At 36.0% G+C, this 18,433-nt stretch overlaps 1 protein-coding gene across 1 annotated transcript in view; it reads left to right on the forward strand.

Annotated features, from left to right (window-relative positions):
* The window catches only part of CCSER1 (coiled-coil serine rich protein 1), a 1,475,466-nt gene that overhangs the window by 955,112 nt on the left and 501,921 nt on the right, over window positions 1-18,433 (forward strand). The window contains exon 10 of the mRNA XM_026448057.1: window positions 17,574-17,618. Within this exon, the coding sequence (XP_026303842.1) occupies window positions 17,574-17,618 (45 nt within the window). The remainder of the gene's footprint in view (window positions 1-17,573; window positions 17,619-18,433) is intronic.

Genomic DNA, 18,433 nt, shown 5'->3' on the forward strand with positions numbered 1-18,433 from the left:
AGGCCGAGACGGGCGGATCACGAGGTCAGGAGATCGAGACCATCCTGGCTAACATGGTGAAACCCCGTCTCTACTAAAAATACAAAAAACTAGCCGGGCAAGGTGGCGGGCGCCTGTAGTCCCAGCTACTCGGGAGGCTGAGGCAGGAGAACTGCGTGAACCTGAGAGGAGGAGCTTGCAGTGAGCTGAGATCCGGCCACTGCACTCCAGCCTGGGTGACAGAGCAAGACTCCGTCTCAAAAGAAAAAAAAAAAAATTGCGTAGACTAGCACTGGTTATTTGTTTAATATTTTGGGGTACTCTTAAAAGAATTGAGGGAAATTTTTAAAGAAAAGCATTGAGACTCTAGTTTGATATAGGTAAAGGCCACAACCTTTATACATTGATACTGTAGCAGGACGAGCAGCAGACAAAACTCCTCAGACACCAGAGTTCAAGAAGGAAGGGGTTTATTTGGCCGGGGGCATCGGCAAGACTCCTGTCTCAAGAGCTGAGCCCCCAAGGAAGTAATTCTTGTCTCTTTTAAGGGCTTACAACTCTAAGGGGGTGTGTGTGAGAGGGTCATGATTGATTGAGCAAGCAGTGGGTACGTGACTAGGGGCTGCATGCACTGGTAATTAGATTGGAACAAAACAAGATAGAGATTTTGACAGTGCATTTCTATGCAATGTCTGTAATCTCTAGATGACAGAACTGATTAGGTAAGGGGTCAATCTTTAACTACCAGACCCAGGGTGCGGCGCTGGGCTGTCTGCCTGTGGATTTCATTTCTAACTTTTAGTTTTTCCTTCTTTCTTTGGAGGCAGAAATTGGGCATAAGATGATATGAGGGGTGTTCTCCTCCCTTATTCCCCCTTTTTGAGACTCTCATTTTATTAGTGGGAGTTCTCACTTTCATTTTCACTACCAATGTCTTCTTGCAAGACAGATCGATAGTGATTCGTATAGTATACTTGTGCTGAAGCATTTTGGTGAACTAAGTAGCGATGAAGCTTTTTATCATTCGAAGAAGTACAGGTAGCAAACAAGGGAGCAGTAAGTAGGTTCCTATTACTATTATAACTCTTATTATAAGGGTTTTCAAATCCTCCTAGCACTGGGAACCATTTTCTAAACATGGTCCTAGGATCAAATCTATGCCACACTTGCACAGGCACATGTGCCAGTTTTGTCATATCTCTAACTATGTCTTCAACTACTTGCCCTTGATTCTCTGTGTGTAGGCAGCAATTAGTAAGGTTACATTTTCTATAGACCTCTCCTTCAGCTGCTAGCAAGTAGCCGAGAGTCAGTCTATTTTGATAGATAGCATTTCTCATCTGATTTTCTTGCCCGGCCAGAATAGTCAAGGCTCTGCCAGTTTTATTAGTTATTATTTTTAAGACAGCTTGTAACCGTATGATTTGGTTGATCATGTAAATGGGGGTCCGGTATCCCCACGAGCCATCATGCTCCTAAGTAGCAGGCCTATAATAGTGTATGATTCTCTCAGGGGGGCATTTAACCTTTTTTTCAACTTTTTATAGCTATGCTTCTCTTTTTGCAGAAAGCATAGACAAGGAAGCCCAGGAGTTCGCCTGTTTTTATGGGCAGTAGGAAGAAAGATGGTTTAATAGTGCCAATAACACAACTACCTGCCCACTAGTCAGGTACTTTGGCATAAGCTCTATGCCTACATGTCAAGTATAATCCAGTGGGGGCTGTCCAGTCCTGGTGTGACTCCAGGTGGGTCTACATAGTTTGCAACTTTGGGAATTTACTAAATGATTTCTCTTTGTGTGATTTGAACTCTACCAAGTGACTGTTTTTGTGGTACCATTATACAGTTTCTGTCTCACAACTAAGTCATCCTACGGGGTGAGTAAATTCTTTTCCATCTCTAGCTATGCAATGTTGTCCAATAATTGAGACCTTTAGGACCTAGAAATTATCAGGATGATTCTTTTGAGTTAGGAATTCATCAGGAACTGGGTCTATAGGTACTGATTCTCAGGCTTCCCATGGCCATTGATCTGTTATTACAGTTCCTCCACATACATAACATGAAGTGACATTGAGAGACTGTGCTGCATGCTTGGCTAATTGCAAAAATAAATTTCTTGTTTTTCCTGGAATTTCTGGTACTGGCACTTTTAGTTTATCATAGAAGATTTGAAATACTGGCTCAGGAGAGCATTTATAAACTTTTTCTCAAACTGTGATATTTACTTGAAGATCCAGTGTAGTTCCATCAATTTTTAGGGTTACACGTTCCCCTTTTTTTCCCGTGAGGATCAAGGGGATTGGTTATTACTAGCTCTAAGGGGTTACATTGTCCCTTAGTACAGGAAGGGCCATCTTTTCCTTTCTGAAGGTGGACTGGATCCTTTCCTTTTTTTTTTTTTTTTAAATCCAAGTGGCCTAAATGACGCAAGACCAGTATTTACATTTTATTTCCACAGAGTCCTAATTTATGACAAATTTACTTATTTTCTGCCATATAGTCTGTTTTCTAATTAAGAGAACTACACCTTATTCCTAACTTATTACTATTAATGACAGCACAGGCATCAAATTTAAGGTGATTTTTTTGGTCATCCTTTTTTTGTTTCTGTTTTGGCTAACACTTTACTCATATCATTTATGAACCCCTACCAGTACTTCAGTTCTTAATCTTATTTTAAAAACTGTGGTCATGGGAGGCTCAGATGAGTCATAACACACATCAGGTTGGTCATTTCCTGGGCTACATAACTGGTATAGAATAACATTATATAAACAAGTTCTGTTTAGAGTTCCAGTACACTTAGAATAACCATAAAATAATAGGACTGTAGCAACCTTTTGTCCTACCTCAGTGACTTGATGTATACACTGGAACAACCCTCAGTCTGAGGAAGGTCAGTTGAAGTCCTTACTGCACAAGTCCAAATTTTAAGAAAAATGAGTCCCGCGATGAATTTCCTTATGCTTCGGCCATGTGTGGACCAGTCAGCTTCCGGGTGTGACTGGAGCAGGGCTTGTGGTCTTCAGAGTCACTTTGCAGGAGTTGGCGAAGCCGCTCCCATCCACATAGTGCTTGCAGTCTACTGTTTTAAGGATGGTCTTGGAGGTTGGGCCTGCTAGAATAAACTGAGTCCAACACCTCTACACAGTTATGTTCAACTGGGTTCTCTGATAGCGAGGGCATGGTGGTGGGGTTTAGGGTGTTGCAAACTTCAATGGTTATGTAGGGATTTTCACATAGCAAGCTTTGGTACTTCGTTAATCTAGCATTTGTTAACCAATGATGTCCTTTGGTATTTATTAAAGTTACCACAGCATGGGGGGCCTTTATATTCAGGTTTTGCCTAAGGCTTAGTCTATCTGCTTCTTGTGCTAACAGGGCTGTTGCTGCCAGGGCCCTTGGACATGGGGGTCAGGCTTTGGAAACCCTGTCTAGTTGTTTTGAGAGATAGGCCACTGGTCTTGGCCAGGACCCCACAGTCTGGGTTAAAACTCTAACTGCCGTTTTTTTTTTTCTCTTTCTGGCACATAGAGTGTGAAGAGTTTTGTCAGGTCAGGTAGCCTCAGGGCTAGGGCAGACATGAGTTTTTCTTTTAACTCATGAAAGCTTTGTTGCTGTTGGTTGTAATAGATGTAGTTTATTTAATCTACATTTTTTATTAACTGTCACCCACCAAAATACTGACTTAAATCCTGCAGCTATTTGATTTCCAGCTTTAAATTGATCTGGTATCCATTGTGGGACTCCATTTGCATCTAAATAGACATGAGAGTCGAAAGACCCATAAGGGGCTTCTCTCACTTTATGATGTCTTATTATTATTATTAGTTTTTCCTTCTTGTTGATGAAATGCCAGGGTGAAAAGGATAGCCTTTTGGACTAAAGTACAAGTGCCACTCCACTTATTCGGCCCAGTGCCCAGTAAGGGTCTACCACAATATCACCACACATTCACTCCGGGATGAACAAGGGCTGGCTGACTGATAAGCTCTTCAAAATTCTTAAGCTCATCGCATCCCTTCAGGTCTCCAAGGAATGCTAAGTTTCCTTCCTGTTGTGAGAGACAAGAAGTGAACTTAGTATTGGGAGATGGAAGCTGGATGGCCCTCGGGGGCTTAACCACAGGGTGCTGGACTTTGGGATATAGCAGAGAGAGAGCTTGGCATGACTTATTACTCCAGGCTGTAGAATCCTGGAAAAGAGCTACCATGCAGCCTACGTGTGGTCGACTGAAGGACCACCTTAGTGGAAGGGAGACAATCAGGGCCTCTGGCATGCCATATGCACAAGCATAACAATTTTTTTTTTTTTTCAAACGTGCAGATGGAATATTTGATTCATTTTAACCAGGCATTTGCATCTTGGTATCCTTAGTTGCTAAAGTTTGTTTTAAATCCTTAACTTCTATGGTCTTCTAGTAAAATGAATGTATGGTTTTAGGGAAATTACAAAAACCGGTTGGGGTAGTCTATCCTTGCTCTTTAGTGGTCCACAGAATGTTGGATCAACTATGGCATGAAAGCTCTATGTTGGGGGCAAGACTCCTGGTTGTCACTGGGGTATTTATCGAAATCTCCCCGGATTAAATGGTCCTAGTTTACTAATGCCTAGTCTGAGGAGAGTCAGGGAGGACAGAAGTACTTTTGTGAAGTAGAAAGCTGCCTTTGACTTGGCATATCCTCACAGGGTATAACAAGGCAAGCATTAAATGCAATAGTTTGAGGCGAAATTGACTTGGTTATGTTAATAACTATATGGTCAGCAATAGAACGAGGAAAGAAGAAAGAGTAATAGAATAGATGAAAAGAGTTAAATTTTTCTTAGCTTTAGTTTGGTGGGGTTTTCCCTTGGGACTATGGTCCATGACTCTGGAGGGGGGTGGTGCTTTCTTGACTCAGGTGTGATAAGTCCATCCTTTTTTTTTTTTTTTTTTTTTTTTTTTTTTGAACAGCAGTCTCAGTGGTTAGCAGCACAAGGTAGGGTCTTTCCCAGGCTGGCTTAAGTTTTTCTTCTTTCCGTCCTTTAATGAGAACGTGATCTTCAGGCTGGTGCTGGTTTACTGGAATTTCTAGGGGTGGTACACATGCTAAAAGACTTTGTTTCTTTTGTGTGTGTGTGTGTGTGAGAAAGGAAAGTGGAAGATAAACCAAATATTTAATTTTTAAGAAATACACTGTTTGTTTTAAATGTGGGGACCTTGGCAGTGGACTTTATAGTCCTTAGTGCCTTTTTACTGAGAAATTTCCTTTAGCACCTATTTTTATTAGTTTTTAAACCAAAGAAAACTAAACACCATTTTACATTTAACAATGCTTCTCGTATGATTTTTATACCAGATAAGCTAAATTTTATCTTTATATTAGTGTGTTATTACGTTAAACCTAATTGTAATAAAACCTGATAGACATATTTATCTAATTTTTAATGTTTGACCATAAGGTAAGATTTTATAGACTCTTTTTAGCCTTTTATAATTTTTGCTAAAGAGCAGATTGGTGCTTTAAGAGAAACCTGTTATGCTTTTACTTTAATGTACAGTTCACAGAAAAACTGGATGATACTTCTTTAACTTTAGCTAATATGTTTACACACAGCATTTCCTTTATAATTAACCTTTCTAAAACTTGCTTAAACCTTCAAAACAATAATTTTTTTTAACTTTTTAATGTAGGTAAAAATATACATTCTTATGCCTCCTTATAATCCTTTTACCAGCCCCGGGCTGTCTGCCTGTGGATTTCATTTCTGCCTTTTAGTTTTTACTTCTTCTGTCTTTGGAGGCAGAAATTGGGCATAAGATGATACGAAGGGTCATCTCCTCCCTTAATACAATTATTTAGTTGAAATTGTTTAGGTAACAATGCTCAAATATTAAAATGGAGACATTTGAAAAATTTTGATTTTTGTCCAGGCATGGTGGCTTACACCTGTAATCCCAGAACTTTGGGAGACCAAAGCGGGTGGATCACCTGAGGTCAGCAGTTTGAGACCAGCCTGGCAAAAGCCTGTCTTTACAAAAAATACAAAAATTAGCTGACTGTGGTGGCATGCACCTGTAACCCCAGCTACTAGGGAGGCTGAGGCAGGAGAATCACTTGAAACCAGGAGGCAGAGTTTGCAGTGAGCTGAGATCATGCCACTGCACTCCAGCCTAGGAGAATGAGACACCATCTCAAAAAATAAATAAATAAAATAAAAAATAATTATTTTGATTTTCTAAAAGACAAGAACGTCCTAGAATTTTATAGCCAATAGAGATATTCAGGTTTACCAGTTCAGTTTATTAATTTTCCTGAAAGAGAAATGTAGTCTCAGAGTTTGTGGTGATTTGCCCAAGGTTAGCTAGAGAAAAGAACCAATTTATTAATTTCACATTTTTTCTGAATGAATTTGAATGGTTAGTATTATACTCAATATATTAATGGCATGTTTATGTTAAAAAGGGTAAATAAATATCATTTTATAGTAATTATAGAGATTTATTCATTCAGTTCATTTAATTAATATTTGTTTAGTATCTACTTAGTGCCAGATACTATTCTAAGTACTGGGAATATAAAGTTTTACAAGACGGACATACTGTCATGGACTTTACATTCTGGTGAGAAGAATAGTCAGTACACAAAATAATAAATAAGTTAATATGAAAAATTTTTTCAGTGGTAAATCCTGAGCAGAAAATTAAAATTGAGTGATGTGACAATAAGTAACTTGATGTCTATTTTAGAATCAATGCTCATGAAAGTCCTTTGGCACAGGAAATTTAAACTGAGATCTGAAGGGTAAAGGGATAACCCTATCACCTTGGGAAGGTTGTGGGGAGAGATCATTAAAAAAAGGGAACAGCTGGTACAGAATCTCTTGAGTAGAAAAGATTCAGAAACCCATTGAATGCCATTTAGAATTTATTGTATGTAATCTATAATTTTACCACTTTAAATGTGTCATTCTTGATTTATAATATAGAGTCAGGCTTTCTTAAGTAAACCTTTTTTATTTTATTTTATTTTATTTTTTCCGTCAGGAAATAACCTTACTCTGTCACCCAGGCTGGAGTGCAGTGGTGCAATCTTGGCTCATTGCAACCTCTGCCTCCTGAGTTCAAGCAATTCTCTTGCCTCAGCCTCCCAAGTAGCTGGGATTACAGGTGCCCACCACCACACCTGGTTAATTTTTTGTATTTTTAGTAGAGATGAGGTTTCACCATGTTGGCCAGACTCTTCTGAAACTCCTAACCTTGTGATCTGCCCGCCTTGGCCTCCCAAAGTGCTGGGATTACAGGCATTAGCGCCCAGCATCTTCTTTAATTTGAAAAAATTGTGTTAAAACTAAATCATTATTCTTGGTATTGCGCTACTTCTAATCCATCTTCTTTATTTTAGTTGAACTCAGTTTATATTTCTAAACACTGCAAGTTAATTAGTTTAGTTTTCATCCTGAAATAATCATTATCTTGATAGAATGGGGACACTGTCCTGTCAAGAATTGTGCTCTTTGGCAGGGATCCCTAACCCCCAGGTCATGGACTGTACTTGTCTATGCCTGTTAAGAACCAGGCTGCCCAGCTGGAGATGACCAGCAGGCAAATGAGCATTACTGCCTGACGTCTGCCTCCTATCAGATCAGTGGCTGCATTAGATTCTTACAGGAGCACAAACCCTATTTGGAACTGCAAGGGATCTAGGTTGGGCACTCCTTATGAGAATCTAATGGCTGATGATCTGAGGTTGAACAATTTCATCCCCAAACCATCCTCACCCCGAGTGGTGGAAAAAAATGCCTTCCACAAAATTGGTTCCAGGTGCCAAAAAGGTTGGGAACTGCCGTTCTACAAGACAGTCTGGTATTAACAATTTTAAAAAATAAAGTCTTTGTCACTGATTATTGTTTAGCATTTAACAGAAAAACATGATGGTATACTTTCTGTGGTGTTATAAACAGATAGTGTGATAAGAAAATGCTGACTCTCGCTGGGTGCAGTGGCTCACGTCTATAATCCCAGCACTTTGGGAGGCTGAGGTGGGCGGATCACCTGAGGTCAAGAGTTCAACACCAGCCTGACCAACATGGTGAAACCCTATCTCTATGAAAAATGCAAAATTAGCTGGGCATGGTGGCGCATGCTTGTAATCCCAGCTACCTGGGAGGCTGAGGCAGAAGAATCACTTGAACCTGGGAGATGGAGGTTGCAGTAAGCCAAGATGATGCCATTGCACTCCAGCCTGGGCAAAAAAAAAAAAAAAAAAACTGACTCTGTTAAAATTATAGAAGAAATATTAGATTTTTATTGACTTTAACTTTAATAAGAATAAATAAATTTATTTTATATGATCTCCAAAGTGAACACTACTTATATTGCTTATAGTTCTAAATTAATATAGTACAAATTTGATAAAACTATTTAGATACATGGATGATTAGAAAAGTAAATATTCCATTCATTTTACAAATATTTAAGTACTTATTTAGAACCTAGCATCATGCACCAAGCACTGTTTGAGCAATTGGTATAACTTAGAAACATACAAGCAAAGGTGCCTGTCTTCGAGGTACTTTTATTCTAACATGGCAAGATGATAATACACAATAATAGTGGAATTTATATAGTATGTTAAAATGTTTTAAGGGTACCTAGAAGTGAAGTAGGCAGAAGACTGTATTATTAAATAGAGTGGTAAAAGTAGCTCACTGAGAAGGTGAGATACAAGCAACGACTTGAGAAGCCATGGGAGTTGGCTATGTGGATATCTAGGTGAAGAGAGTTCCAGGCAGGATGAACATCTAGTCCAAAGGCCTATGGTAGAAGAATGCTTGGCATGTTAAGAACTATCAAGAGAGTTAGAATATTGCAATGGATTGATGAGGTTGGTGTATAGAGAGATGGGGACAGACACAGAGACAGACAGTAGATTCATATGCAAATAATCATAATCTAGCTACTAATACTCTCTTTTTAGCTATTTGAGTATGTTCTCTCTTTTTATGATGTACGGTAAGAATATGACACATAGCTTACTAGATCGATTGATTCAATAAGCTTTGTATCTCATAGAATAGTTTTTCAAATAGCAAAATAATTGCCTTATGATGTGACATGTTACACATTAAGTGCTAGTCGAGTTCTTACATGTTTAAGCTCATGGTTAGACTATTCACCACCATAATTGCATGCTAAATCAACATGCCTTTCATTGACAATATTTAGAGTTACTTGTTTTCTGAAAGTGTGTCTTTGACTTCCTATTTAAGAATTAGATTAACAATCAGAAATTGTTAGAAATAATAGCACATGACGTATTCGTAGAAAGTCTATATTGTTGATTAGTCTCATATCTGAACTGGAAAACACCATCACAAACAACCACCCAGGTATGAACATCAGAAATGCTATAAGTAATCTAGTTGCAGGATGAACTCTACTGTATGAAACCTCATAAAATATGATGACCTAGGTCCCTGGAGCAAAAGGAATTTAACTTATGCAATATACCAAGATGAGAACTGCTAGAAAACGGGGCATGGAAGTGCTAATCTAGTTTAATATTTTAGTTAGCCTAAAGCAACAATAATCACAGACACACTCTATGAAATGTTATTTGTGCCCATACAGTAGCATTAATTTTCTTTTAATCTCTGTCTGCCCCAGGAAATATTTCAATTGAATTTCACATTTTTTTCCCGAGGAATCAGGGCTTCTGGGATTCAATGTCATTTACTTAAATTTTTTTTCACAGTTATTTTCAAATCTAAATTAATTGAAAAACCAATCATTTATCATTTTGCATTTACTTCAGTTGGTAAAAATGACATGGTTTAGATTGATCGCTTGAACATTAATGTAGTTCTGGAATTAGGCTTACTCATTTAATAGGTTACTCAATCACTCATTTATGAAATACGTATCCAATTCATGTCAGTTATCTCAACACACATAAAAATAAAGTAGTAGTTACTTTTGGAGGTAGCATGTGTAACAGTTCCAAAAGTAGCTCTGTAATGAGATACTGTGGGCTCAGTATTCAACTCGACTTTCTTTGATCTATCTCCTTAGGAAACTTAATTAACCTCTCCTTCCCTCATTTTTTCTATGGCAAAATGGGGATTAATAATGGTAACATATTGTAATTGTGAGGAATAAAAAGGTATATAAAAATGATATACAAATAATAAGCCATGTAACATGTACTGCATAATGCCTGGCACCTAGACAGACTCAAAATGTAAGTATTTCTGTTACATACATCTGTGTACACTTAGAAGTATCCTGTGGTATGGTTACAAAATTGCTTAAGAGAACTGAGTGAGAATTTTCCATTTTTACAAAGAGAGAACCTTAAAAGTGAAGAATGGTTAAATGTCTGAAAATAATGACCTACATTCTTTTTTTAAATGGGACATGAAGAACAATTCAAAGCTTCCAGTGAATGGATTATTACAGTATAGACTTTCAAAGATGAATAGGACTAATTTAGAAAGGAGGGAAGAAAAAATATAGTTTGATAAATTTTGACATTTAGCTGTTCTTTTTATTTCAATAGATTTTAGCCCAAATCATGATGAACTCCATGAAATTTTCAAACATGTGCTTTAGAAATCCCTCCGTGACTTCAATTTCAATATAGCCTAGGGGGAGAATTTTTTTTTTCAAAAAATGGCTAAAACAGAGATAAAAGATTTACAAATATTTAAACTATATTTATTAACTTAAAAGGAAGACTAGATTTATGTGTAAGAATTAATTAGTGCAGTTTTTAAGTAGGTTAAGTTGCCTTAGGAAACTTTCTGCATTTCTAAGTCAATTCTGTAAACCTATGACACTCCTCAATATTATCACTTATAAAACGAATCCTAAGTAAGACTATCATTAGAAGTCCATATATGCAACAAAATATTTTTATAAACAATATAATCAGAAATTGAAACTGAATTAAAAATTTACACAACAAACTGATAGAGTAAATACAAAGATGTAAGTTAAAAAAATCAGAAATTAGGGAACCTTAAATAAGGCTGACAATAGGCATATAAGCTATGTTCAAAGTTTTTGGAATTTTTTAACTTCTTGAGTAGTTTCATTAGTTTCACTGAGAGGCCATACAAGATAGAAAGACACAGAATAAGAATCTGTAAAAGGACCAATATACCTGTCTTAAAATTAAAACATAATACAGATACTAGATTTTAACACTCTGCAGAGATCATCCATTACAACTCTCTATATCCTCCTCCCGACAATGATCAATTTTTTACCAGACAAGCCAAGACCCAGAGACTTAAACAATATCCTTATCCTCCAACAATGTGTTTCTGTCACTAATATGATGCTGCCATATAATAAGAAATGTGACAGTGAGAAGCAAGCAGGCCAGAAGTATTTTACACAAACTCTTGTGTTTCTTTGAGCCATATACTGTAGCTGCAACGTGAAACTAACAATAGCAAGAACTAATAAGGAGTTGCATTTTATTTTGTCTAAAGAGATCAGTTCAAAAACAAAACAGAATAACCGGTAGATCATTTGCATTTCTGCCCAGTGGGGGAAGAACTATTTCGTAATATAACATGTAATAAGGCTATGGTCAGAATTAAATTAATCCAGGTAAAACACTTGGAATGGTGCTTGGTACATAGAGAACATTCAACAAATATTAGTTACCTTTATAACTGTAATAGTAATGAGTCTTTTATTTAGATATTGCCAACAAGGGCAGCAACATCTTATGCCACTAACTTCAGTGCATATTGCAGTAAATGATGGAGTAGGCATAGTGCCTTGTTTTATAAAGATTCTTTCATTTATACCATAAATTATTTCAATTTTATAGCTGTGGAACCTGGCCCATGAAATCATTAAGGAATGCTCCAGAAGTTACACAACTTTTAAGACTATGATTTGTGATTGAACTGCTAAAACAATTTGTTTAAACAAAAATAATTCTGGATTAGGGACCCAGTGGCCAGAGTTCGAGTCCCAAAACTGCCACTTATAAATTAAGATCCCTGTCTGCAAGCCTCCTCATCTATAAAATGAAGAGGTTGAGCTACAGTTATTTAAAGTTCCTTCTAGCTCTTTCCTGTGCCTTCACAGCTAAAGCTAAATGTTAAAAAGTCACACAGTTACTTGAAGCCTTTTAAAAATTAATTATTATTTTATCCACTTAAATCATGGCTACTTTCTACATTTTAAGAAAAACTATCGAAATGAAATCTCTGCAGTTCTAGAAATAAAATATTTATTTTTATTCCATCTGTCCAATCTATATTTTTTCAATCAGAAAAAAATAAATCAACCAAATCTAGGGATATTAGGTAGTGTATTTCTGTGTGTTTGTTTACAGGGAAGCAGGGGAAATCCTTAGGACATGATAGAAATTTTAGAAGGGTTTCTAATCTTTATGAAGGAGTGGATCTCTTCCCTCACATCCCTGTGTACCTTAGACAAAGTGGGTCTATATGCCAGCATGGTTACCAGGGGTGTTCATGTGGATACTGGAATGCAAGAGAAATTTTGATAGGAAGCTATATATATATATATGTTTTTTTTTTTTTTTTTTTTTTTCAGTTAATAGCCTTTCTCCCTTACTGACATACTAAACCATCTTAATTTAACACACTGCAGAACATTTACTTTAGGGTAATTTTTTTCCTAACTACAATTTATAACATTTTGGTTTGGTCTTATGTGATTAATTTTGATCAATGCAGAGATTTCCTATTCTCTAGTGAGAAATATGTATACTGAGGGAAATGAATTTTTTCCAACCACATCCTCCAGAGTATTTTTAAATACACTTTGTTCAAGACATGCTAGGTAAATATTGCATTTCTATGATTGAAGAATAACAAAGTAGATTTTAAATCAATTAAAATTCTGTGAATCTTTTATTAATATTAAGAATCAACCCATATGCATACATATATATATGAATAATTTGTTCGTGTGTACATCAGTGAATAGAATTAAAACATATTCAGGCTGGGCGCGGTGGCTCATTTTTGTAATCCCAGCACTTTGGGAGGCCGAGGCGGGTGGATCACTAGGTCAGGAGTTTGAGACTAGCCTGGCCAACATAGTGAAACCCCGTCTCTACTAAAAATACCAAAAACAAACAAACAAACAAACAAAAAAATTAGCTGGGCATGGTGGCGGGTGCCTGTAATCCCAGCTACTTGGTAGGCTGAGGCAAGGAGAGTTGCTTGAACCTGGGAGGCAGAGGTTGCAGTGAGCTGAGATTGTGCCACTGCACTCCAGCCTGGGTGACAAGAGCGAAACTCTGTCTCAAAAAAAATAAATAATAATAATTAAAACATATTCTTGTTTCTGACTTATTTTAATATGTGTCTTAGTGGAAATTATATAAAAGTATAAAAATGCAAAGGATTTTTTTAATCGTGTGGTATATATAAGTGAACACAAATAAAGGTGTTTGGTTATTTTAGATTAATACTTATTTTGAAAGTATCCCTTGTGCTAAATGTTATTTCTTGGTTAGTTGGGGTGATATTATAGTATGATCTTTTAAAGCAAATCAACCAAGTTACTGTCAATAAGAGTCAGTAAAAATCAAGATTGTGCAGGTTTCCTAGCAGAGGTTGTAAGTCGCAGTTGATACCTCCCTAACAGTTTTCCACATTCAAGTCACCTGACCTTCCAACTTGAAGATAGTCTTGCTCTAGTACTCAAGAGTAATTTCTGCTATCAGTTAGGGCTTGGCATCTCCCAGCTCATAGAATTGGTGAATCTCACTATACCTTACTTCTCCTTTGAAACACAATCTTGTCTAAAGCCCTAGTATCATATGGAAAATCCTCATAAGCCATTATTCTTTGCCCACACAGCTCTCAAATTCTTGTCATCAGATACACTGCTTCAGGTTTTCAACCTGAAGCTTGATCTATCAATAATCTAGTGCCTAAATTACCACCAAGCTTTTGACATTGTTTACACAGTACATCTTATCTACTTTGGCAAGCTTGCCTTTCAGTCCAGTCCATATTCCAACCATGTTTTGTTTTGTTTTGTTTTCCACTAAATGCTGATTCCCAGATCCTTTTAATCACTGTGTTGCCTTGAAGAATCATGGTGACTCATGCATGAATTTCATGTTACAATAAATTTGTATTCAAAAGTATGTAATACAACATTAAACATTTTGACTGATGGAAGTTTAAAACAATTTGACTAAGGATGAAAGGATGAACCTGGTATTGAGGCTCTTGAAATACTCATTTAAGTTTTACTTTTGTACTTACTGGATCTGAAACTTAGTCACATAATTTAAATTTTGTAGGCTTCAATGTCCTCCTTTGAAAAAATAAGCTAACATAATATTTATCTTGACTTCTGTTTCTATTCATGAAGGAGTTCTGTCTGTAAGACTTGTCCTCCAGCTTTCATTGCTAGAAAACTGGACTAAATATATAGAAATGCTATGATCTTCAAGAGAAGGGAAGCAAATGAAGAGATGATTCCAACACTGGAATTTCTGACTGGAGGCAATTTTTAGACCATGATACGTGGCATATGGAGTAACAGCCTAAACATAACTTCATGGTATTTAATTTTGTAGTTGAGGAGACAAAGATCTGAGTTTAGAGAGAACAAAGGAGCTAGAATTTGTGGGACAGATTACCAGAAAGGAGGGAAATACACAAAGAGTTCTAGAAATCTGCAGAGGGGCTCCCCAGAATCTTTGTTTGAATAGCAATCTACACACACGTAATGTGAAATTCCACATGACCAGGTGACAAACAACTGCTGGAAAAGAATAATTAGAGTGAACTCTAAGTAGAATTCCCAGGGGACTCACAGGTCTGGGAATCTTTTGATTTCCCATCAGCCAGAGTAGTGAACCCCCGTTAAATACAGAGGGAGTTCAGTAGAGAGCACAGAAGGACCAAGCGTTAGGAACAGGGATAAATTAACACTAAAGACTACTTCAGACTCACCCTAAAAATTGTTTAATGCAAGCCTCAGAGGAATCAGTATGAGTCACAGGTAACTTAACTGTCTGCCAGGGACAATTCTACGTCTAAATCAATACAACTAAATCTAACACTAAACAAAATAAAATATATAATATCTGGCAACCAATAAAAAATTACTAGACATGAGAAAAAGTAATAAAATATGACTCAGATCAGGAGAAAATTCAGTCAATAGAAACAGACCTGTAAATGACAGATAATGAAGTTAACAGAAAAAGTTTAAAACATTATTACAAATATAAATGTCAAGGATTTAAAGAGGAGTATAAATATAATGAGAGAAATAGATAATAAAATAATATCAAAATTAAACTTCTAGAAATGAAAACCAAGATAGCTGAGATAAAAATTTCACTGAATGGGATGAGAAACAGATTAGACATTGCAGAAGAAAAGATCAGTGAACTTGAAGGTGTAACAATAGAAAACATACAAAATATCAAGAAAAAAGGAGGTTTTACAAAAAGTAAACAATGTCAGTGATTTTGGAGACAATAGCAAGCTATTTAACATATAATTTGAGTTCTGGAATTAGATGGTAGGAAAATTGAGGGTCAGAAAAACTGTTTAAAGATATAAGGCTAATGTTTTCCCCATAAGCTTTATGAAAACAATACTCCCATGATCTCAACTCATGACAACCTCGGCCTTCTGAGTTCAAGCTATTCTCCTGCCTCAGCCTCCTGAGTAGCTGGGATTACAGGCGCCCCCCACCATTCCCAGCTATTTTTTTTTTTTGTATTTTTAGTAGAGACAGGGTTTCACCATGTTGACCAGACTGGTCTTGAACTCCTGACCTCAAGTGATCCAACTGTCTCTGCTTCCCAAAGTGCTGAGATTACAGGCATGAGCCACCATGCCCAGCCTCAAATTGATCTTATATTGAACTAATTATATATGTGTAATAATGATAAAAATAAGAGGAGGAAGAAGAGAAGACAATAATTACTGTTTTGGAATATGCTGTGCCTGGTCTTTGCTAAATGCTGTTACATGTAATATCTCATTTAATCTTCCTAGCAAATATATTTAATAGCTACTATATTTATTATTTTTCAATCACAAAAGATGAAATTGAGAGATATTATGTAATTTACTAAAGGGCATTCAGAAGAAAGTGACAAACCAGAGATTTAAAACTACATCAGTCTGAATTCAAAAGCATCCCATTATACTATCTCCCAGATGTAAAAAACTATAAGCATGAATACTACTTCAGAATTTACTTTTAGCATAAACTTTACATTTAAGAAATGTTCTAACTTTCTGTTTTATATTCTTTGTCACATACAATTTAGCCTCTTCAAACTGTGTTCTATAAATGTAGATAATTTTCTATAATTAGAAAACGGGCTACCACCTTTTTACAAAAATAAATGGTTTGCTGTGTTGATTCTAGAATCTTTTCTAGGGTCAAGAGAGGAGTAAAGCTACTGTTTAAAATAAAATGGTTTAGTTAATATGTATGTTCATGTGTTTTTATCTAAACAATCAAGAAATTACTTTTATTGATGAAGAGATAACATTTTTGAAAAAAGCCTGAAATTTTTAAAAACGAAAATGCTGTAGCCAAATGAAAAAAAAGTTATCCTGTAATGTATTTTTCCTGTAACTATGAAATACTGAACTACAATATTGCACTCCCAGCATTATTATTGTTGCTACTTAATGGAATAACAACAGTAGTAATACCTTCTTAAATTCCTAAATATGGAGCTAGAAACCTAATGGTTCTAGTGCATCTTTATTACAGGACTTTTTTAAAAAAAGAACCTTATATGTTGGTAGTGCAATGTATGTGATAAATGCATTGGTAATGCAAATATATAATTATGATTATGTACTATTCAGATTTTCATCAGAAATAGAGAAATACTTTGACTTTAATCAAAATTCTTAATGGTAGCGTGAACATTTTAAAATTTATGTTTTCCAAAGCATTGTTAAATAATTTTTCAGATTGGTGCAAAATTAATTGCAGTTTTTGCCATTACTTTTAACGACAAAATTGACTTGCCAAGAAAAACAATAACTCTTTCTTCTTTTAATTAAGTATAGTGCTTATTAGGAACTTAAAGTGGATCCTCCTTTTATATTGTGGAGAGCAGGTATGCTAATAGAAGAGAGAAAGCCTTTTGACAGGAAATAAAATTCTGAATATTTTATAGATAATCAGCAGTACTGCAAGGGCTTCTGCTGTCTTTTATCAATCTGACTTTATGTTTGGGCTCTGAGATCTGCCGGTAGGTGAAATAGAGCAGGAGCTTATCATCATAGAATATACTGCACGTACTAGTTCAAGTTTAAACAGTATCTTTGGTATCAACAAAGGGTAGGCAATCATTGTGTAAAATAGACATATTAATATTTTATTTTTGCTTATGATCTAGGCATCAGCAGGAAATGCATTGGGACTACATTTGAAGACTTACTTAGCTACATACTCATAGACACATACACACACGAGATAGTCATCTATATACAGATCTTTGTTATGAATAAGTGAATTATTTCCTTTATTTCAAAATTCTTGCACTAGTATGAGTTATTATTTACTTCTTCTTTGCCAATAATAATATATTTTGCTTTTCTTTTTCAGGGTTTAAACTTGAAAAGACTAGAGACAGTTCAAGGAGGGAGAGAGGTAAGAATGTTTAAAGAAGAGGGACAGGGAAAAAGAGGAAACATGGCTATGGTGTTGCAGTGATGTGGTGATGGTGATTGATGATAATTACGTTGATAATGGAAATGGAGATGCATTGAAGAAAATGTTGTATGCATATGGCTCCGTTCATTCTGGCCAAAGCATGTTTTACATGTTTATGTAAATGTGTTATTTGTGCTTGTTCCTCTGAAGCTAAAGAAAATGTTGTTTCTCTGATTAGGCAAACATTGTTTCTGTCATAATGGATTTCTGTAGAAGCAGGTCCTTTCACTGGGGGCAGAAAAGCCTTTTTAAGCAAACATTACAATGCAATTTTTAAAACTGAGACTTACTGAGAAATTAGCAAAATTCTAACAATGCAAACATTTTATGACATTTGGGATTCTTCATTTCCTGTCAAAGGCTTTTGACATATGCTACTAGGTTGGTATGCATTATTAGAGAGTATGAAGTTGCTCTGGTAAAGCTAGTGATTTTAAAACTTCTTTAATTATTGCCTACCCCAGATGCTCTACAACAAGGAGAAACTTTTGACAGTACCAAACATAATACCATAGAATTTATACTGTGCACATTATTTTCTGATTCTAACTGAATGTGAAGACTTAACATCACTTAAATTTTTTTCCATGCTAAATGTATATATGCTGTACTTAACTCTGTGACTCAGGTTGCTGGGAGGTGTGGGAAGGGTGGAATGTTTAATTCAGTAAATCAAAACATTCTCACTGCACAAAAAAAAAATCATTTTTGGTGATACTTATATAGAAATTTTTGTACAAAAGTGAAGATAT

The sequence above is a fragment of the Piliocolobus tephrosceles genome, chromosome 3 (assembly GCF_002776525.5).
Source record: "Piliocolobus tephrosceles isolate RC106 chromosome 3, ASM277652v3, whole genome shotgun sequence".
NCBI classification, from domain to species: Eukaryota; Metazoa; Chordata; class Mammalia; order Primates; family Cercopithecidae; genus Piliocolobus; species Piliocolobus tephrosceles.